General features: G+C 44.1%; 1 protein-coding gene across 1 annotated transcript in view; it reads left to right on the top strand.

Moving 5' to 3' along the window:
• igsf11 (immunoglobulin superfamily member 11) overlaps positions 1–22,439 on the top strand; it is a 249,882-nt gene extending 227,443 nt beyond the window's left edge. Inside the window, exons 4-8 of the mRNA XM_054734683.2 lie at positions 15,375–15,582; positions 15,738–15,893; positions 19,316–19,438; positions 19,950–20,097; positions 21,848–22,439. Coding sequence (XP_054590658.2) covers positions 15,375–15,582; positions 15,738–15,893; positions 19,316–19,438; positions 19,950–20,097; positions 21,848–22,406 — 1,194 coding nt within the window. The 3' untranslated portion in view covers positions 22,407–22,439. The remainder of the gene's footprint in view (positions 1–15,374; positions 15,583–15,737; positions 15,894–19,315; positions 19,439–19,949; positions 20,098–21,847) is intronic.
• The last annotated feature ends 321 nt before the right edge of the window (positions 22,440–22,760 follow it).

Here is a 22,760-nt window from a genome sequence, read left to right as displayed (position 1 = left end):
GTCAGATAGAGACCGACTATAATGAAATTTACTTTCATGTCTCGAGAACTCAGTTATAAAAAACTCAAAGGTTATCAGAAAGTGGTCCGAGAGGACTGGATTATGTGGAAAGATTGTTATTTCCTCACACTCAATGCCATAAGTCAGAACAAGGTCCAATGTATGATGGCAGGAGTGGGTGGAGCTATGTATTCTTTGAGTAAAACCAATTGAGTCTAAGATATTACTAAAGGCTACATTGAGGCAATCATTTTCGATGTCCACATGAATGTTGAAATCCCCCACTACAATGACCTTATCAGTATTTAGCACCAAATCAGATAAAAAATCAGAGATCTGATCCAAAAACTCAGAGTAAGGGCCTGGTGGACGATATAAAACTACAAACAAGAGTGGTTTTACAGTTTTGCTATCTGGATTAGGAAAACTAAGAATAAGATGTTCAAACGAACTGTAACTATTAATCTGTAAGGGACTGATTAATAAGTCCGAATGAAAAATGGTTGCCACTCCTCCTCCTCGCCCTGTACTTCGAGCAATATGATGATTTAAATAATTTGAAGGAGTCGACTCGTTTAAGCTAACATAGTCCTCTTGCTACAGCCAGGATTCTGTGAGAGAGAGCAAAGAGATCTGATTATCACAAATCAACTCATTAACTAACAAGGTCTTAGAAAAAATGGATCTAATGTTCAACAACCCACATTTAATTTTTCTAGTTTTCTGCTCAGTTGAATTTGTTCTAATATTTATGAGATTTCCATGATTTGCTTTATTAAGCCTGATATTTAATCTGTGTGGTTTTGGCCGTGGGCAGGACACTGTCTCTATGGGGTAGTGGGTGGGTAACAGTACAGAAGCTGCAGAGGGGTGGGTTAAACTACGACTCTGCTTCCTGGTCTGGACCCTGGGTTGTCATGGAGGACTAATAAAACTGGCCATATTCCTAGAAAGAAGAGCTGCACCATCCAAAGAGGGATGGATGCCGTCTCTCCGCATCAGACCAGGTTTTCCCCAAAAAGTTTTCCAATTATCAATGTAGCCCACGTTGTTTTCAGGACACCACCTAGACAACCAGCGGTTGAAGGACAGCATGCGGCTAAACATGTCGTCACTGGTCCGATCAGGCAGGGGGCCAGAGAAAATTACGGAGTCCGACATTGTTTTGGCAAACTTACACACCGAAGCAACATTAATTTTAGTGACCTCCGATTGGCGTAACCGGGTGTCGTTACCGCCAGTGTGAATAACAATCTTACTGTATTTACGCTTATCCTTAGCCAGCAGTTTCAGATAAGATTTAATGTCGCCCGCTCTGGCCCCAGGTAAACATTTAACTATGGTTGCTGGAGTCTCTAATGCCACGTTTCTGACTATGGAGCTGCCAATGATCAGAGTCGGCTTATCAGTGGGTGCGTTACTGAGCGGGGAAAATCTATTAGAAATGTGGACGGGTTGGTGGTGACCCACGGGCTGGGTTCTATGCTTCCTGCGTACCGTCACCCAGCCGGCCTGAGGTCCCGGCTGCTCGGGTTCCACTGGAGGGTCGCTACGTGGTTGTTCTGAGCTAGTTAGCCCCGCGCTAGCTAAGTAGCTATGGCTGTTTACGGGTTTTTCAACAGCGCGGAGCCGGGACTCCAATTCCGACACCCTCGCCTCCAAAGCTACAAAAATGCTACATTTATTACACGTACCATTATCACTAAAGGAGGCAGAGGAGTAACTAAACATCTGACACAGAGAGCAAGAGATAGGAGACGGAGAAGCAGAGACAGAAGTAGCCATAGCCGTGCTGAGGCTAAGCTAACTGGACGAGCAAACTGTTCAGTACCAAATAAACTGCGTGCAAACTCAAATGGTTCCCTAAAAGCTAGGTGGAACAACAGAAAATGTGTGTTTTAGAGTGCTTTTGTGCTACAATAACTCAGAGATATCCAAGTACAGAGAAATTAAACCAGCTTTAGCGAGCCCCAAACACCAAACAGCTACACGGAGTGCAACACTGAAAACAGGAAACGCCTTACCGCCAGGTGCAGCCAATCAGCCCATTACTGTTATCTATTGAATCAAAGCATATTAAAATGTGCTTGAACAATTTTATCATTTCTTAATACTGTTTGTACTGGAAGAGAGAATGGGAGGGGGTCGTCAAAAATTTTACTGGTAAAAAAGGGGTCCCTTGGGAAAAAGATTGGGAACCACTGCCTTAGAGGCTTATCCTCTTTGGGGTAAGCCTGTTTGTTATTTTTGTAGTTCTGTGAGAATGGAGGTTAGTGTTGGCAGTCACTGTCATCTCAGGGGCTCCCCAGGAACAGCTGGGACGGGCTTGCCAATGGGCCACCCCTCTCTTTGCTGGTTTGTATGTGATTTCCTCACATGTGCTTAATTTACCCACCTTTACCTCGCATAAAGACCCTGTCTTAGTTAGTTTCTGTTAGGCAGTTAGCGGGGCTCTTTTTCTTTAGTTTACATTCTGTCCATGTCCAGAGTTCTTTGTTTAAGAATGTTCTTATGTTTTGGGCTAACAATGGTCCTTCTTAAACAACTTCTTTTAGAGGGATGGTGTTACAACCCCAGGGGAAAACATGCACACCTTTCTGCCATCTTACCATATTGCTGCTGTTCAGCTCTGTTATTTTCCAGTTATTTTCCTGTCAGGTTCAGCTACATGCAGTGAAGCCTGCTGAAGGCTCCACCCAGCTGCTCCCCATCAAGCTTATCAGCTGCAGCTGCTGCTTAAGGAGCCGCTGAACTCTCATTTAAGGAGAGGAGATGGTTCAGTCAGACAGGAGTTGGTTGAGATGGTTCAGTCAGAGAGGACAAGTTCGGAGTCTGAGAATGATTCAAGTCAAGTATTCTTAGTGGAGTGAATTTGCTCTCTTTAGTAGTAGTTAGCCACTCTAGTTAATGTAGTTGGCTCCAGGCTGATAACAGCATTGGTTTAGTCTGAGTATTTTGACACTTTGTTAAACTGGCTGCTTTGGTTTAGTCTCTTTGAGTAAGTTGAGACTTTGTTAAATTACCTCTTTAAGATTTTGAGCTCATGTGCTTAGGCACTTTTGTATGGTTAGAGCACTTTAAGTTGGAAGCCTATTGTGAGGCCCGTTTGTTTGTACCTCTACAGAGAGCATTGTCCTTTGGTTGTTTGGGGTTTAAGTTAATACCAGGGGTCGAAAGTAACAAATTACATTTACTCATGTTACTGTAATTGAGTAGCTTTTTTGCCTACTTATACTTTTTAAGTCGTTTTTAAAATCTGTACTTTTGTTTTTATTTAAGTTTTTTTTAAAGAATTGTAGTTTGCTACATTTTAAATCATATCCGTTACTGAGTAAAATTAAATTATAGGCTTAATAAATTACAGTTTTGGCCCATTGCTTGAACACATTTTGCAAAACTTGGCTCATCATAACAAAACTCTACACACAAGAAAATAAGACCCAACACCGTGAAAAAAACCATTCACATCTATGTCAAATTGAAACTAACAATGATTTGTCAAAATGACTAATGACAAAATTATGCCCACTTGTATCATATGAATAAACCTACAAATCAGCAGCAACACACTAGTCTACTTTATAAAACACTGCAAGCTTTTGTTTCCATTGTTTTTATTCAGTTCAACAGAAGAAACGTTTCCACAACACCCAGAAACACTAAATACTGTAAATTACAGTTGTGTACTTTACTGTACTGTAAATTCAATTAACACAAAAAAATAAAAACAACAAACAATAAATTACTGTAAACGTAGAAAAACACAATTGTGCGAGTGGCCTTATGGATCCTACCATCTGCTGGGGTCTGGCCACAGGAGCTCATCAACATCTCAGCAGTGTCTTCTCTAGCTAAGCACCGGGGAAAATATCCCCTTGTGTGCCGTATCCAGCCATGGATTGACCTTACCTCAATGTCTCTGCAGGCCTGTTCCATTGCCTGCAGAAGAGGCATGCGGGCATGTGGTTGGTGGTCATATACGCACCATCTCCAAGCGGAAAAAAACTCCTCTATAGGGTTCAGAATTGGCGAGTAAAGCCTGATTTATGCTTCTCCGTCTGCGTCAGTGTGGAGCACACGCAGCGCCATTATCCGTCCTTGCGTAGGGCTCCGGCAGGCACGCAAGTACGTACGGAGTCGAGCCCACTTTTTTAAACATCCGTCGAACGAGACGGATTACGCAAGCTTGTGATTGGTCAGGATGCCGCTGTTGTTTACAGCACCGCCATTGCAAAGAGAGCTGAGTTTAACTAGCGGCAGACACGGAGCAGCTTGAAGAATACCTCGCGAAAAAACTCTAAAAATATGAACGTTTCATCCTCCCGTGACTGGAGGAGTGAAAAGATGCGCAGCAAGCGTTTTATTTGTGGACGGAAATGACAGGAAACGTGGGTTTAGAGGTGGGGAGCGCATGAAGCGGTGGGAGAATGAGAGACAAATATGTCCGTGTTAAAAGTCTCTTATATACACAAAAAACACAATATAAACAAAGGATCTTGGACCGATACATGACATGATACCACAGAACAGCGCTACACCCTCTGTTGTCCTGCCGGGGAATTGCTTTGCAACACTCTCCAGGAGACGGAGAAGTATGAGAGCAAAACGCTTCCGTCAATCCATGCGTGTCTGTCCCTTGCGGAGCTGACGGAGAAGCATAAACCAGGCTTGAGGGGGCAAATACACAACATCAAATTGATCATGGTTGGTGAACCAGTCCTGGACGATAGCAGTCCGATGGAAACCAACATTATCCCGGACAACAACAAACCTGGCCTGCTCTGGTCTGTCCTGTATAACTGCATCCTTAGATGCATCTAGAAATGTGACATGTGTTGTGCATTATATGGACCCAGTTTGGAGTGATGGCGCAGTAGCCCTCTGAGGCTTATGGCGACACACAATGATATTTCCTCCAACCTGACTACGTTGACAATGGCAAGTTCTTGCTTTTGGGTGAACAGGCATTGGCGTCCACCTCCAGTAGTTCTTCTAGCCATTCTGTAGAAAAATGCAACAACAAATTGTTATTGGATGGCTTATTTTTACAGTACTGTATATACACAGTACTGAAACATCTCAACATGTTACAACACGGTATGTTTCACAAAACTACTACTTCTGTTCAAAAAGGATCACCCTGAAATACGGTAGAGGTAGATGTGATACAGTCTGAGTAGAGAGATGAAGACATACCTGTTTTCCAGTCTGAATGTCCTAATTATGGAAAGAAATTGTCAAACGGCTTAGATTAGGGTGGACTCTGCCCAGCTTCCCTCATAGTCAGACCATTGTTTATGACATGGTCCACCAAAGTTGCTCTTATGTCATCAGAAATAATGGTCCTTGCATGGCCTCTTCCACTACGTCTCTCTCACTCTCTCTCATGGGGTGCGGTGGAGACGAGCGCGGGTTTTCAGTCACATAGAGGTGAGGATCTCAGTTGGAAGGAATCTGCAGGATCATCACCAGGGGCGTGAGCAGAGATGTCTTTCAGACCCAACGGGAGTCGTCCTCCCTTTGAGGAGGACCAAGGATAGTGAGTTTCTTAATTTTACTTTATTCTGTTCTTTTGTTGCTAAATATCTTTTCTGATACCTGACATCAAATCCAAATCCTGGCACTACTGACAACTTGTCTCATATTCTAAACTCAGTAAGTTTGTTTGTCCCCGATGTTGAATCCCCGCTTCCGGTCGGTAACAAGATGGCGCCTGTGCTTGGCTTAGCCGCAGTCACCGGCCACTTTTTCAAGCTTTTCTCCACTAACCTCCTCTTTTCCACCTTGCTCCTGTCTGCGATCCTCTTCAGTAGTGTCCCTGCTACCATCTCCTATGATCGCCAGACTCTTTTGTCCTTCCATTCGTTCACGATCGCCCAAGATGCACCGAGGACATACCTCCCTGTTTGTTTATCTGAGTGGCGCACTGGCCTGGAACCAAACAACGATTCCAACCAGGACGCCTCCAGCAATGTTTATCCGGTCCCGGGAAAACGTCGGAGGAAAAGAGGTAAACGAGCAGGAATCCAGGTGAGATAAGACTTCTCTTAAAGCGTGGTTTATCTAGTAAACACTGGCGTGATCTTCTAGCTTCTATTCCTTTGTTTGGCAACTTGAGCGCCACTTCCGCATTCCCGCCAGGCCGTGTTGCAGTGCGGTTTCTCCGTCCAAGTTTTTTAAGGTCAGTTTATCCTCATTCCTCAGTGGTTTCTCCTCCTGTTCCCTCCTTAAGTGGTTTTAATAAACGCTGTGGATCTAGCCCTGCTAATTTATGTCCACTAACTCTAGCTGGTTCTGTAGGTTCTGATTCCCCCACCTCACTCAGCATGGCTCTATTAAATACCCGCTCTGTTAATAATAAGTCCTTCCTGCTCAATGATCTAATTCTCTCTAAAAACCTAGATTTTTTGTTTGGCAGCAAACCTCTGATTATTCTGGTCTGATTGAACTCTGCCCGAGTGGTTATTCTTTTCTTAGCCAGCCCCGGGGTTCTGGTCGTGGTGGAGGCCTTGCTGTTGTTTTCAGAGACCATCTTCCATGCAGCTCTACAACGTCTGGTCACTTTGCGGCGACATAGTGCGGCGGGCGTACATGAGATAGAATTCCTCTCACTGATCAGACTTATGTTAAGCATAATTCTGCACACACGAAGATGCATAAGAGACCTGGATGATGAAGCTCAATGGTTAAAAGGAATCACGGAAGCGGTGTGAAGAGCTCTGTCGCGTGTCTAAGAGACGGTACTGTAGGAGGCGAGCAGCCATGGTTCGCCGCATGCTACAGGATCGAGCTATCTAGGTGCACACAGCGTCCCCTGGTCCCCTCCTCCTCCCCCTCCTCCCTGTCCGGAACTCGACCTCACCAGTCTGAAGCAGCCACCTTGTCCGTGACAAGTCCGGACCTGTTACCAGGGGTGTCGTCCGGTTTAATTACGGAAAAGGTTATCCGGATGTTTGTATTCAGACACAAAGGTCTTACGGACAGAGTCCTGAACATTTCCGTTTTTTGTTGCCTGTCTGAAGGGGGCTTAAACTTCCGTTAATCTCCAAGATCTTGGAAAAGGTTGTGGCTAAACAGCTCACTGCTGCCCTTGATGAAAATAACATCTATGATTGCTTACAGTCAGGTTTTCGTAGAGCTCATTCTACTGAAACAGCTCTTCTTCGGGTCTCTAATGACCTTCTGACTCACAGTGATGCAGGGGACTGTTCTGTTCTGGTTCTGCTGGACCTGACTGCAGCCTTTGACACTGTTGACCATCACCTGCTACTGGAGAGGCTGAGAGACTGGGTAGGCCTATCAGCAACTGCTCTGGAGTGGTTCTCCTCTTATCTTTCTTGGCGCTCCTTTTCTGTGGCTGTCTCCCAATTTTAGGTCTTCCACCACCTCCCTTACCCATGGTGTCCCACAAAGTTCTGTGCTGGGGCCTCTGCTCTTCCTCCTCTATCTGCTTCCTCTTCAGCACATCCTGAGCTCCTTTAAAGGAATCTCCTACCATCTTTATGTAGATGACATCCAACTGTACATCTGCTTTAAGCCCCATGAGATGTCTAAGCTGCAGCTGTTACACACCTGCTTAGACTCTATTAAAACCTGGATGGCTGGGAGCTTTCTACAGCTGAATGAAGATAAGACTGAGATCCTCATCTGTGCCCCAGACAAGCTGGTTCCCAAAGTCAGAGACTCTCTTGGTCAGCTTGCTTCTCACACCAAACCGTCTGTCAGGAATCTTGGTGTGACCTTTGATCCAGCTCTCACCCTGGATTCTCATGTCAGTTGTCTTGTTCGCTCTTCCTTCTTCCATCTCAGGAATGTTGCTAAGCTGAGTCCCGTTCTGTCCCGCTCTGAACTTGAGACAGTTCTCCACACTTTCATCTCCTCACGCTCAGACTACTAACAGAGAAGACAACTGTGATGCTAGCGCTAACTGCTAATGCTACTACTACAAACAATATTCTGATATTGCATTAGATCAAAACCTACACTAACTATTAGCTCAAATACACAAATGATAAAATCACCTTTTGTTCAATCATCCTCTTCTCCAGCTAGCTCCAGGTAGCTTTTATTTGACAACTCTGGCTGTGACTGGACCAGCTGGACAGAACATCACCGTGGCAACAAACCATGTTTCTTTTAATTATATAGATTTTCAAAGCGTCTCCCATACAAGTTCTACGCCACTGTCAAACTGTAAAACGAATTTCACAGAAGCCCTTTTAACTTTTAAAATTTGTTTGAAAATTTGAGACAATCAAGGAATCTGTATCTTCAGATCTGCAACTTGTGATTCTTCATTGTGGTGTGAGCCATTGGAAACACCATTGTGCACTCTGGTGACTGGGACGTGTTCCCGTTTACTGACAGCTGAAGCACAACTCTATTGGTCAACGTGGTAGGCTCGTGTAAAAGATTCATTTAGCTGTAGAGGCCAGGGGAAGGACTTTTTCTCATAGAACATGGTCATATAGTCAAATTTAAGGATTTTTAAGGTGAACTGCTTCAATTTACGTGCCACACTTTCAACTCATGTCTGGTACTACTGTAGAGCAGTATGCTGCTAGTATGTTAGTAAGCATTAGTGTACTGCACTATGGTGCCAGGTTCTGGTGAAATTGGTTCATATTTTTCTGGATGTCTCAAAGGGAAAACAGCTAATGTTTGCACTGTTTTTCAGTCAGTTAAGAAGGATGTGTGTGTGTGTGTGTGTGTGTGTGCGTGCGTGCGTGTGTGTGTGTGTGTGGGGGGGGGGGGGTTTAGAATTTAATGAAGGCTCTACTGAGACTGTGCCAGAATCCTTCATGTCTGCTGCCAAAGGGGTTCTCATGGGGTCAGCTGGAAGTAGGATATGATCATGCAGTTGGTGCTGTGACAGAGAATCTGTGGAACATTTTATGTCAGGTCCAGTAGAGGATTATGGAGCCAATGGAAAAGTCAGGAAGTAGGGCGTCGTGTTCAGATGTCTGTCCTTCTCCTGTGCGCAGGGTTTCAGGAGAGAGGATGAAACGGAGGCTAGAGCTCTTGGGACCATTGGCCATCTGAGAGCCAGCCATGGCCTCTTTTCTGTCAGTGCAGAGCCACAAAGCCAAGCAGGTCACTCCAGCGAGGGAGATGGTTTTTACACACCCTAAATGGATAAGGAAGGAACAACGAATCAGGCAGAAACTGAAAATGTGAAAGAAGCCACTTTAAAAGCTCATCCCTTTAGCTGCACACAGGAACTGAGTGCAGGCCGATTGATCGGATCACTTTCAGTCAGCAAGCAGATTATATTGTTAGATCATCAGTAGACTGGAGCTGGGTCACAGCAGGTGGTATCTGTCAAAAACAATAAAGCAGGCAGACAAAAACCTCTGGGAATGAGGCAGAATCTAATAAAAACTTAATTAGTTTAAATGATTAGACAGGAACACACGAGCAACGTATGCTAAGACGCACACAGGCTAAAAGGAGATGCAGTTGTAGGCTCTCATCTCAGTGGAGGAGCTGCCTATTCATCTGCAGATGAGAGGACAAAGCCAGCATTCAGCACTCAGGAACACACACACACACACACACACACACACACACACACACACACACACACACACACACACACACACACACACACACACCCTTTCATAAGAATCATCAGAACTGCTTCATTGGTGCTGCTTGTTTCTCTGACTTGGTCTTTGGCCACTTCAGGCACACAAAGTGAAAAGGCCCTTTGATTCCGTGTGTGTGTGTGTGTGTGTGTGTGTGTGTGTGTGTGTGTGTGTGTGTGCGTGCGTGTGTGTGTGTGCGTGCGTGCGTGCGTGTGTGTGTGTGTGTGTGTGTGTGTGTGTCCTTTTACTTCCATTCATTTTAGTGACTCCACATAGCCTAACCCTTAACCAATGGGGTTCTTTTCCTAACCCTAGCCTAAACTAAAGGTAATTCACACCATGCCTGTAAACCCAAGTGTTAGGGTGCTTAGCATTGTGTGGACCAGCAAAATGTCCCCACAATGTGGAAACGTTCATATGTTACATACACACACGACTCATCAGCGTTGCTGTAATTATCCACTAACGACTCTGGTTTTGCCCTCAGTGCTGACTCGGTTGCGTCTACATTTCAGTTTCTTCATTTCCAAGATAAAATGTTTTCAGTTGTACATTTTGTTTAGCGTATGCTTTTATCTGAGGAACCTCACATGAAAGCGTACTTTTAGGGTGACCCTTCCCTCAAGTCACGACAGGAAAAAGCCACATTTAGTTCATCTCTTTGTTTCTTGGGAAATCAAAGACAGTTTCAGTGCACTACTTACAGTCTGACCACTTCCTGTTTCTGTCTGATGGACACAGGTCTCCCTCTAGTGAAAGAAATGCGAATAGATGGCTCAATAAAAATGTCAGGAGCTGAAATTTAATAATTTTTTTTACTGACAAGGAAAAAAAAATCTAAAATTCTCTTATTTGATTTCTTCAGTTTTTGTCAGTTTTGTGCATTCATGGATATCACGTCCTTTGCTTTGTATCATTTCTTGGTGTAGGGATTGATAAATTGAGTGTTTTAAGAGCTGAATATATATTACTTCTACTTCTGACCAATAAGCTGTGATACTCTATATAAACATAGGGTATCGACCTGCTTGGTCTTTACTGTGTTTAATCAGAAGATTCTAGGATTCTTTGCTTTATTCAGGGATTGTAAACTTCGTTTTGATTTAGGAAAGAGTCAGGTTTATAAAAGTAAGAATTTATTTTTAAAACAATTAAAACATGACATGTTAACTAACATTTACTGTGAGTGGATGGATCTAGATGGAGCAGGTGTAGTGTATGGTGCCTATGTGTGAATGCGATATCAGAACTTCCGTATCTAGGAGAGCTGACTTCTGGGTGTAAAAAAATTTGGTTTGCATTAAGCTATGAAGTTGATTATTATCAAAAACACATCAGACGCTATCTGTGTGTCTACTTCACCCGTTCTGGAGACCCTCCTCGTGGATCCAAAGGTCAGAGAGGTCGGATGACCTCTGGCACCAAAGGGCTGTAGAAACCGTAGTACTGACTCTTCAGTCCAGAGATGTCTCGGGTCACGACAGACTGATGGAACTGCGTGTCTGGGACTCTTAAGGAGTCTGAACACTATCTGCAGGAACCATTTACTTTATCAGCTTCGCAGGTGCAAAAAGATTTTGATGGTTAAAGAGGTTTTGCTTCAGATGGCCAGTCTGAAGCTTTCTCAAGAACTGATGAATCACCAGAGTGATCTGGTTTTAATGTTCTCATGTTATGATTTGTGTAGCCAACCAGAGGTTGACAAGTTGAGGAATATTACCAAGACAACTCAGAAACACACCTTCTTTGATACCGGATGTTCTGATCTGGGGTAAAGGACTTTCTATGTGTCACACATTTAACTTAACTTTACTTTGTCCTTGTGTGAGTGCAAATGGTGATGACCTTGTCATATCAACATATCAATCAATGTAATCATAACTTTCATTTGCAACTTCAGTCCCTCTTCTTCAAGGCACTCGCGGAGTACAGACGCTTCTCTCTTTCACTCCCTTATCTTTTTTCCCAAGGCTCTTTGTCCTGTCTGCCCACAGAGCGCTTCTCTGAATTTCTTCTGAAAAACCCTATTTTTTAACCATGGAATTGATAAATTGGTCATTCAATGCGATAAGATTTTTTCAACAATGAGAACGGAGCAGGGGGCTCCCACATGTCCACAGGGGACACACCCGGTGGGATATATGCTGGATTCCTGGAGGGAATGGAAGATCATATGCCTCAGCCAGCTGTCCATTGAGGATGTCGAAGACGTGTGGATATTCGGCCTGATGATCACTGGATTTCTCCTGATTGGAGTGGGAGGATATCTGGTTTTCTGAAAATTTGGGAAGACTGGAGCAATTGGAGGGCGACCCGCACCCACGGAAAGCACTGTCTAGGGCTGCTCAATTAATCGAATTTTAATCACGATTACGATCTGAGTTTTGAACGATTATAAAAAACAAAACAAGCCGATTATTTGCTCCTCCCACTTGCACTGCCCTGAGTTGCAAATGAAACGCTCCTCCTAGGGTGTTGCCAACCTGGCGACTTTGACGCTATTTCTAACAGCTTCTCAGACCCCCTTCTTGACTTTTTAAATCTAAAAAGTACCTAGCGAACACCTCAGAAACATCTCTGGTAACCCTTAGCTACTTTCTGGATAACTGTCATCGACATTTCCTGCAGGTTAGCTAAACACTCCACCTGTGCTCCGGACCGTTCTTCAGGACATCAGGAAAGGGAATGATGTAGTGATGTGTCGGTCGCTAAAGAAACAGCTCTCAGAGTCGGCTCCCTGTTGGAGTAACCAGAGTGAGTGACACACACACCGTACCTGCGGGCTCCTGAGCCGCTAAAAACGGCTAAATGTGCGCGTGCAGCGTGCTAAACATACGTGCAGCTTGCCCCTATTGCTGTGAGACCGGGTTGGGGGGTGGGGGTGCAGCTGTGGTTGGGACAATTATTACATTAACTGATGGACCTGTAAATAAATAGTTTATAAATAAGGTAGAAATAGAAGTAAGTTCCTCATGCTGATAAATAATAACTGATCTCTCTGAGGACACGATGCTAGTGCACACTGCTACAGCACCTTGACACGACTTCAATAAATGTTACGCAACATTTTGTGAACATCAATTTATTTGCATGTATTTGTTATAAATGCCACTGTATAATTCTTGCTGTCAGTATTTGCAAGATATTGGTATTTGGGTCTTTACTGGTTAGACATAAATGAGCTAAACCAAGGTCTATATTCCTTGGGTCATAAACTATGAGCTATAAGTATATTGGTCTTTTTATACTGGGAATCAGGAGTTATTTTAGTGATCGTCTTGTTTCTTGTTTATTTTTGTCCTGATTGTGCCCTGAGCAATTTTATGACTGAATAAAAACAAATAAAATCAACATAAATAGAAAAATCGTCCTAAATAATCGTGATCTCAATTTCAGTCACCATAATCGTGATTATTATTTTTGCCATAATCGAGCTGCCCTAGCACCATCCGTGTGGAGACTTCTCAGACTGGGACGCTACTCGAGGTGAATAGTAAGCTGGACAATGTTCTAGCTGCAATACCGGTATTAGTGCGCAAAATGGAAGCAATCTCGGAGAGGTTTAAAAACCCCAAATTGGTTTCACTGAAGGACTGGAATGATCAGTTTAAAGACTGAAGGCAGAGAGGAAAATTATCTCAGCCTGACCCAAACAAATTCTTGTTATCTGAATCTGACGCCCTGGTAGCCTTGAGCTGCAAGCAACTAATACCCCCACGAAGGAATGCAGACAGATGCTGTGAAAACCCGACCCCCCCCCCCCCCCCCCCCTCGGATTGGTGGTCCAATGACCACAGTCACCAATTCTTGTCATGTGTCTATGCCCATGTATGTCTGATCTCTGAATTGTGTGTACTGAAACTCTAATTTCCCTCTGGGATTAATAAAGTATTGATTGATTGATTGATTGACTGACTCAAGCACAGATTAATGAAAGCATTTCATTATATTATAATTATTATGAGTAGCAATAAACAAACGTTTATTTAATGATTATTTAACTTATAAGTTTTAAAAGTTCATATTTAATTTAAGAAATCATTCTTTAATTTAGCAACTAATCCGAGCTGCGAGTGTTCCTTATTAAGAGGCATGAAGAATCCTGTAGGACGATAAGGGAAGATTGGACCTTGAGGAGAGAACATCATTGTTGACAATTCGTTATCATGTGTTCAGAGCTGCAGAGAGGCTCTGAGCTCCAGCTGATGGGATGAAGGTAGGGATGCACCAATGGATCAGCATTTGATCCCAATCGGCCGATAGCGCCCCTATCGGTTTTGATCGGAGTTTTCAAAATAGATCAAAGCAGACCGATCAGGTTTGGTTGTCACGGTAACCGGTGTAGCGGTAAACCCCGGTAAAAAAAAGTTGACAATAATAATAACCGTCTTGTTTTTTAAAAAAAAATTCTATAATATCTCTGTGGGTTTACCGTGGCTGCGGTGTAGGCGCGGTGACTCTTACCAGCCACCGTATCATCTGCTGAAGTTGCCGGCGGCACATGAGCGCTTTGTTGTTTACGACCAAAACTTTCTTTAAGCTAAAGCTGAAATAATGGCCAAAGGAGGAGACGGCAGTGCTCAGGAGGACATTTTTTATCCCTCAAAGAAGACAAAGTGGGAAGTACGGGCATCTTTTGGATATTTGAAGAATGCCGAGGGACAGTTTATAGAAGGCAGCTTTCCTGTTTGCAGCACGTGCAGAAAAAGTGTCTGTGAAAGGCAGCAACGCTTCAAATCTCATGACACATCTGCGTGACCATCACCCACAACTCTACAGTCAACGCAAGGCAAGCTAACGTTAGCGTTTTAGCTAAAATGCGTGATCCGAGGATTTGGGTTGAGGGAGAATGCAACGAGTCGCTATATAAAGCAGCCGCAGCGCCGCTACCTGCATATAAACCGTGTCGCGGACACCCCCATGTTGAAATGACGCTATGCATTACGGAGCTCCCAGGGGCAGATAAGAGTTGGTCTCTCTCTGAGAATAATTATGAATTTAACAATGATTACTGCCTGATGACATTTTCCCAAATCTGCAAAGCTCACTGGAAGAACACAAACCGAGGACAATATTTTCCTGATATAGGGTTTATTACTCAAGTAAGGGTAAAAAAGTATCTGATTAGAAGGCTACTTGTGTACTGAGTATCATCTGATCTAATAATTTTAATATGATGACATCAAACAGAGAAAAAATAAGAAGTTATGGGCAAATATTGGTATTTTAAAGACTAAAGGGGAAAAATGTTAACAAATAAACAACATAATTACAAAATAACAAATTTTAGGTAAAATTTAGACACAAACTGAGGACAATATCTCCTGACATACAGGGTTTATTTAGTTGTGTGAAAATGTAGCATGTTTAAAAAAAATATCGCGATAATACCGAAAACCGTGGTAATTTTGGTCACAATAACCGTGAGGTTAAATTTTCACACCATGACAACCCTAATACAGACCATTTTAAAATAGGTTACATTTCCTTTATTCCCAGATTATGTAGTTTGTAGCACTCATTATAATGTTGTAGAAAATTTCTGGCCAATCCACGTGATCGTTATCGGTGATCAGCATTCATTGATATCGGTATCGGTGATCGGCAGCAAAAAACCTGATCGGTACATCCCTAATTGAAGGCAGGCCGATTTAAAGGGAACACATGCAGTCTCGTGTCTACATTTTGACCAGATGTAGAATGGTCAAACTGTACCTAAAAACTGACCATTGCTGGACATTACAGTGGTTTCTGTGATATCTGATACCTTTTACTTTCCCAACCTAGGTGATAATTTACCAGAATGGCCAGGTGTTCAACCTCGCCAACCATCTCAACGGCCGTGTGGGCTTTGTGGCCACCATGCCAAGCACAAGTGCCTCTATCTTTATCAACAACACCCAGCTGTCTGACACCGGAACCTACCAATGCCTGGTCAACAACCTCCCAGACAGAGGGGGGCGGAATATTGGTGTGATTGGCCTCACCGTGTTGGGTAAATACTGTACACCTATGTCAGAAGAAATAAATGGAGATTTTGAATCACAATTTTCTTTATTTAAAAAAATGGGATTTTTTCATCAATGTGAAAAACTGACTTAAGGTTTGTGATGTGGTTAATGCACTCTACCCTCTCTTCCCACCCTCCAGTGTCTCCCTCGGTGCCAGCATGTCGAATCCAGGGAACACTGGATGTAGGCAGTGACATTATGCTGTTCTGCAGCTCAGAAGAAGGGATTCCCACACCATCCTACTCCTGGGAAAAACTAAATGCAGTGCCCAGGCTGCCACCTAACGCCATGCAAGGTATTATAAACCAGTGATGGGATTTAAGGTTCTTTTGTGGGAGCCGTTCATTAGTCTGTCGTTTACCTCAAAGAGCCGTTCAAAAGACTGGCTCCTTTGAACGAAATGAAGCCAAGATAGGGGTGGGCTGGTGGGGGGGGTGGGGGATCAATGTCTTCCTGCGGTGTCCGTGAGGGCGCACAGGGTTGGTTATATATAAACGTGTGTTTATATACATATCTATGGTTCCTCCTACGTCCGTCACAGCAGTGGGTGGAGTTTGAGCGGGTGAGTTTGACCGACTTCCAGGGAGGTTTGTTAAGATGAACGGCTCTCTGCAGGGACTCTGCTCTCATCATTAACTTTGAAAACCTGTTCAAAAGATTTGATTCGTTCATGAATGTCACATCACTATTATAAACAAGCTGGCCGTCACAGTGCCTTGTTGACACATCTTCACTGGTGAATCCCAGACAGAAGCTGTTTTTTCAATTAGCTCTACCATCAAGTTACAGGCCCAAAGGTTTTCCTCTCGCTGACCCAAATGAGGGACGGATGGATGGATGGACAGAGAGATGGAAGGACGAATGGAAGGAGGGAGGTGGAGTTTACAGTCGGTAAAGGCGACTCTCCCTTGCCCTGCCTCCAACATGCCTCCATCTAAAAGGATAGGTTATCCAGAGTTACCTCTGTAGTTATGCTGCTATAGGGTTGGACTGCTGGAGGACACACTGACCACTTTTCACACTCTACTACTTTCTTCTACAGTCTGCTCTTTAACTGTATTATTCCCTGCTTTTTCAGCTGTTAACTTTATTTTCTCTCTAAGTGTTTTTCTCCCCAGAAGAAGCTACAACGACGTTCTGCTGAGCTGTGGTGGCCTCATGGAGGGGGCCATCGGCTAGCACACTGCTGCTAACCACTAATACATTCTCCCTCTCCTGATGATAACACTACTCTCTTTGGCATTGGATGTGCTACTACTAGTTTACCCGTTTAATTAGAGATCCACTAGGGTAAATACAATAAAGTTTATCTCTATCCAAATAGAATATTTACTAAGACATCACAATGTAACCATAGACACACTACTTGGTGTGGGTGTGGGTGTGTGTGTGGGTGTGTGTGTGTGTGTGTGTGTGTGTGTGTGTGTGTGTGTGTGTGTGTGTGTGTGTGTGTGTGTGTGTGTGTGTGTGTGTGTGTGTGTGTGTGTGTCTTTGTCTGCTCTGTCTTCTCCATCCCCAGTGAGTCGTGGAGGATGGCTGCTTATACTGAGCCAGGATCCTCTGGAGGTTTCTTCCAGTTAAAAGGGAGTTTTTCTCTCCACTCTCGCTGCATGCTTGCTTAGTATGAGGATTGCTGTAAAGACTCTGACACTAGTCAGTCACTCGATGCAACCTGCTGGGTTCCTCATATAGGAAACGTTTTACTAATTGGCTAAATGAACTGGGGACTCATTTATAAAATTGCTTACTCACAAAATGGGGTCGGACAACTGCGTAAGCAACTTTCCATTTAAACTTTGGGATTCATAAAAAAACGGTGGAAAAATGTTCACTACTTTAAGTTGAATAAGGACCTGGAGAGCACCTACAGTACTGCTGCTGAGAAGATACAATTATGAATTCCAGCAGCATTATCACTTGTACCGCTTCGTGTTAGGCCCGGGATGCCTCATTGGACGCTTCGTCCAGAGTCACTGGGAGGAAACGAGATTTGGTTTTGTTTTATATTTTAATGACGGACACATTTGATCTGTATTAATAAATGGCTTAAACGTTACCAGTCTCCTCTGCATAGTCAGTGTCTCCCTCATTCTCCGGCACGATGCCAGGCATGCTTGCCAGTCCGAGTACTGCTGAGATTCTAAGGGGGAGCGGTGGGGAATTAGAGATGCCAGGGCATGGCTGGATGGATGTATGATGGTTGATTGGATGAATAGATGGATGGATGGGTAGATGGATAGATGGATGATGATTGGATGAATAGATGGATGGATGGATGGGTACATGACTAGATGGATGATAGTTGGATGATTGGATGAATGGATGGATTGATGGTTGGATGATTGGATGAATAGATGATGGATGGATTGATGGTTGGATGATTGAATTGATGGATGATGGTTGGATGATTGGATGAATAGATGATGGATGGATGGATGATGGTTGGATGATTGGATGAATAGATGATGGATGGATGATGGTTGGACGATTGGATGAATAGATGATGGATGGATGATGGTTGGACGATTGGATGAATAGATGATGGATGGATGGATGATGGTTGGATGATTGGATGAATAGATGATGGATGGATGATGGTTGGACGATTGGATGAATAGATGATGGATGGATGATGGTTGGACGATTGGATGAATAGTTGATGGATGCATGGATGATGGTTGGACGATTGGATGAATAGATGATGGATGGATGGATGATGGTTGGATGATTGGATGAATAGATGATGGATGGATGATGGTTGGACGATTGGATGAATAGATGATGGATGGATGATGGTTGGACGATTGGATGAATAGATGATGGATGGATGGATGATGGTTGGATGATTGGATGAATAGATGATGGATGGATGACGGTTGGATGATTGGATGAATAGATGATGGATGGATGATGGTTGGACGATTGGATGAATAGATGATGGATGGATGATGGTTGGACGATTGGATGAATAGATGATGGATGGATGGATGATGGTTGGATGATTGGATGAATAGATGATGGATGGATGATGGTTGGACGATTGGATGAATAGATGATGGATGGATGATGGTTGGACGATTGGATGAATAGATGATGGATGCATGGATGATGGTTGGACGATTGGATGAATAGATGATGGATGGATGGATGATGGTTGGATGATTGGATGAATAGATGGGTAGATGGATGTCTGCACAGAACGAAGTGTCAATTTCGGAGCAATAACCTAATTAGAATAACACCTTCAAGCAGAAAGCAGCATCATCGTCTGCTGGACAGCTCCTTGAACTTTATGAGCTCCGAAGAGAAGAAAACCAGATGTTCAGAGGTGACCACTTGTCATTAGACAGAAAACACTGTCTTGCATAACAGTGTCTCAAGATCTCCAGATGTTCACATTTCTATTTACTTTCAGGTTTTTCTACATTTCACCTGAACAGAAATGTTTCTGCTTCTCTAACATGTTTAGAGGGTTTCTGACACGTATGACAACCTCATGAGATGGTAACATGACCTACATATGAGGTGGTCCAACTGTAGGGAACAGCTGTGACATCCATGTTTGTAGCAGGCACACAGCACCCTCTATGGGCTGTTTACGGAGTTTCTGCAGTTTTTAGAAGTAAAAAAAGCTTTAGCTTTTTTTCTCTGTAGGTTATGAATTATTTGGTCTCACAGTAACTTGATGCATGTTGTGTATCACTGTATGTTCACCAGACCAGATGGAGGGGACCGTCACCCTGAGAAACATCAGCACCAGCACTTCAGGACTCTACCAGTGCACCTCCAGCAACGCCATCGGCAAGAGCACATGTGTGCTCAACCTGCAGGTTGTAGCGCGTAAGTCCGCAGGAGCAGCCTGCAGCATCAAACAGCTGTTACCAGCCAGGAACACAGTGTTTACACTCTCTATGGCACTATTCCAATCAGCTGGGACTAAAATAATATCAAATGTATGGTGACACTTTACTGAGGCAGAAAACAACTGACTTACACAAACGAATCATTTCTTCATTCATTCGACCACTCTGCTGGTCAGCAGCAGGAATCGTGAGACCATTAAAGGACCCAATTAAAGCTTCTGTCCTACAGGACTGAGGGGTTTGTGGTTGGACCACAGTGAGACCCATGATAGCTCCAGTCTCCTAAAGTCCACAGAAGTTTACGTCATTACAAGTTCACATCAAATCTTGAATTCTGTTATTTCTAAGTTTAAATACCTCCAGCCACAGCTAAATTTAGCAGAAACTCTTCATATTTCTGCCCAAGTAACAATGTAAAGGTGAGATGTTTTTGCTTCAAATTGTCCAAGATGTCCCTGTGACATGAAATGTCCTCCTACTGCCTGCAGCCCAGCCTCAGAGTGTGGGTCTGATAGTGGGCACCATCGCCACTGGAGTCCTGGCTCTCATCATCTGTGCACTCTTAGTGGTGGTCACTCTCTTCTACTGGAGGAACAAGAATCGATATGAGGAGGAGGAGATTCCCAACGAAATCAGGTCGGCTTGTATTCAAGACTCTTCTAGTCTCAAAAAAATATGCATTAGAGCTGTCTGTGTCCACCTCGAGCCCTGGGGCCTCATTTATCAAGCTTGCTTACGCACAAAACAGGGTCGGAAAATTGCGTAAGCAACTTTCCACGCAAACTTTGGGATTTATGAAAGAAAGCTTAGCGGAAAAATGTGCGCAGCTTTAAGTTGACTAAGGACATGGCTTACACACATGTTGAGCATGGAGAGCACCTGCAGTGCTGCTGCTGAGAAGGATAAAGTTATGAAATCCTGCAGCATTATCACTTGTACTGTGTGAAAACGAAGCAGTACAAGACCCTCCACATGCACACACACATGCATGCACACTCACATGAGTGCACACACACACACGCACACACACACACACGCACACACACACACACACACACACACACACACAGCCTGAAGCGCAGAATACGAAATATAGAATATCAGCAGGGGGACAGATTGAGACAGAATGTCATGCGTTTGTGACGGTGTGTGTGTGTGTCCTGTCACTGTGACACGATTGATCATGCGCCCTCGCTACTTGGACAAGGGAGATCTCTGTTTGGCTGACTGGTTAGCGCGTGCGATTTTCACCTGGGAGTCTGGGGATCGAATCCTGATTGGACCTTTTTTTTAAATATCCGCCACAGATCTCTCTGAAGAATTCACAACATTGACGGCTTCAGCAACGCTGTGCCACTCTGTGCATTTTCTTATTTGTTTTGCAAAAGCACTTCCTTTCATTTCTCCACCTCACCCACAGGTACCTCAACTTCTGCTTGTGAAATAGCACCGCTTCCTTGATCTGCAGTCGTGATCGAAATGCTGCAACAGCCTGCTTATGTATATGCATGAGATCCACAAGGCACTTTGCATTGACTATTTATGGCAGTAAGTGGGCGTGGTGAGGGCGGGATGTGACTAAAATGCAGCTGAGAAATATTCTCGTTAGTCTCCGATTTATGAAGCGGAGATTGCGTGCAGCTGTGCGTACTTCATGTTTGATAGATCACAAACCTACTTGGCGTGAGTACAGTTTTTTTGCTGAGCTTAAGTACGGTTCTAGTCAGGATTCTATGCAGTGTTTGATAAATGAGACCCCTGGTCCTATAGAGCTTTGTTGTTCCTGCTGGTGATTACCTTGATCAGGTGTGTTCAGCCAATTAGAAGCTGCAAGTTCATGCATGGCCAGAAATCAGGCAGGACTGTGGCTCTCTAGGACCAGGGTTGCCCACCCCTGACCTTGTATAAGCTCAGGTGTATTCATTAGAATTGTTCCACCTCTGCATAAGTGTCCTGAGTCTGACCTGGACGGACCCAGTGTAGCGTCTCTGACTGTTTTAATTTTCTTTCACTGAAGTTATTTTTGTCTTTATGTAACTAACCTTTCTGCTGTTCGTTGGTGTAACGCTAACTATGTGTCTGTTGCATACATGAGAATGAGTTCTCAATCGACTCATAAAAAAAAAGTTTGGCTAAGAGTGAAAAACTCCAGGTTTGGAGAAACATCTCTAACTTAAATGTGTCTGTTACAAATGTTTTACCAGATGTAAAAGCATGGCTCAGCGATAAAACGAGAGTAAAAAGAGTATGCTCTCTCTCCCACAGTCAGATGTGTTTTGCTCCTGTTGAACTGGACACCATTTAAAGCAGTGGCCTATGTGTCACACTGCTTGTTCTTGTGAGGATGATTGTCTAACAAAAACAACTTGATGTTTCTCCACAACAGAGAAGATGATTTGCCTCCAAAGCGATCTTCTTCTGTGAAGGCTTTCCATGCAGATGCGTCTTCCTCTGAGAACGACACGCTGACATCCACAAACACATACAACAGTCGCTACTGGCACAACCCCAAAACCAACTACGACACCAACTCCTACACGCGCTACAATGGAGACACCCATCAGACCTTCACAGGTGCTGCTGCACATGGACCTCATGGACACAGGCAGAACCAGAATGCTGTTCCGGGCCACGATGCGGCGGTCACAGCCCCAGGCTCCACCCCACCGTCCCGCCACGCGCCACCTGCTACGGCAACAATAACATCGTTTGGCAATGGCAGCCACACCCTGCCTTCGCCCAAGACTCTGGTGGTCACAACGAACTCTGCCCCGTCCCCCTCCACCATGGTGCGTAGCAACGGCGCTGTGGGCCTTAAGCCAGTGGTGACCTCTACACACGGGAACCACACACACTCCTATGCAGTCAGCCAGGTGACGCTAGAGAGGATGGGGGCGGTGCCTGTCATGGTGCCCGCCCAGAGTAGAGCAGGCTCGCTGGTTTAATGACTCCAGGAGTGCTTGGTGATGTTTGTGTTGAGCTGGATATGGGCTGAAGCAGCTCGTGACTCTTTACACATGTGGACATTTTTAAGCTCAAATTTTCTAATGCCAATTATTTGATGGACAGGATGATGCATCTTGAAGACAAACATGAGATCCCCTCATCTGGTGTGTGACAGAGCTTTCACAAAGCTGGAATGAAAGCCGGGAACCCAGAGTTGGATCTTAGAGATGTTTTTCTTTTCTTTTGTCTTTAAGCAGCTGTTCTCATCTCCACCCTTCCATTAGCATGCCCAGACAGGAGTAGGCTCGGTTTCACATGAATACACGTGTCCTTGATTTACAATAACAGCCAAT

This window comes from Nothobranchius furzeri, chromosome 13 (assembly GCF_043380555.1).
Source record: "Nothobranchius furzeri strain GRZ-AD chromosome 13, NfurGRZ-RIMD1, whole genome shotgun sequence".
In the NCBI taxonomy this organism is placed as follows: domain Eukaryota; kingdom Metazoa; phylum Chordata; class Actinopteri; order Cyprinodontiformes; family Nothobranchiidae; genus Nothobranchius; species Nothobranchius furzeri.
Note: the sequence above shows the minus strand (reverse complement) of the source record. Positions and strands in the feature narration are given on the sequence as shown.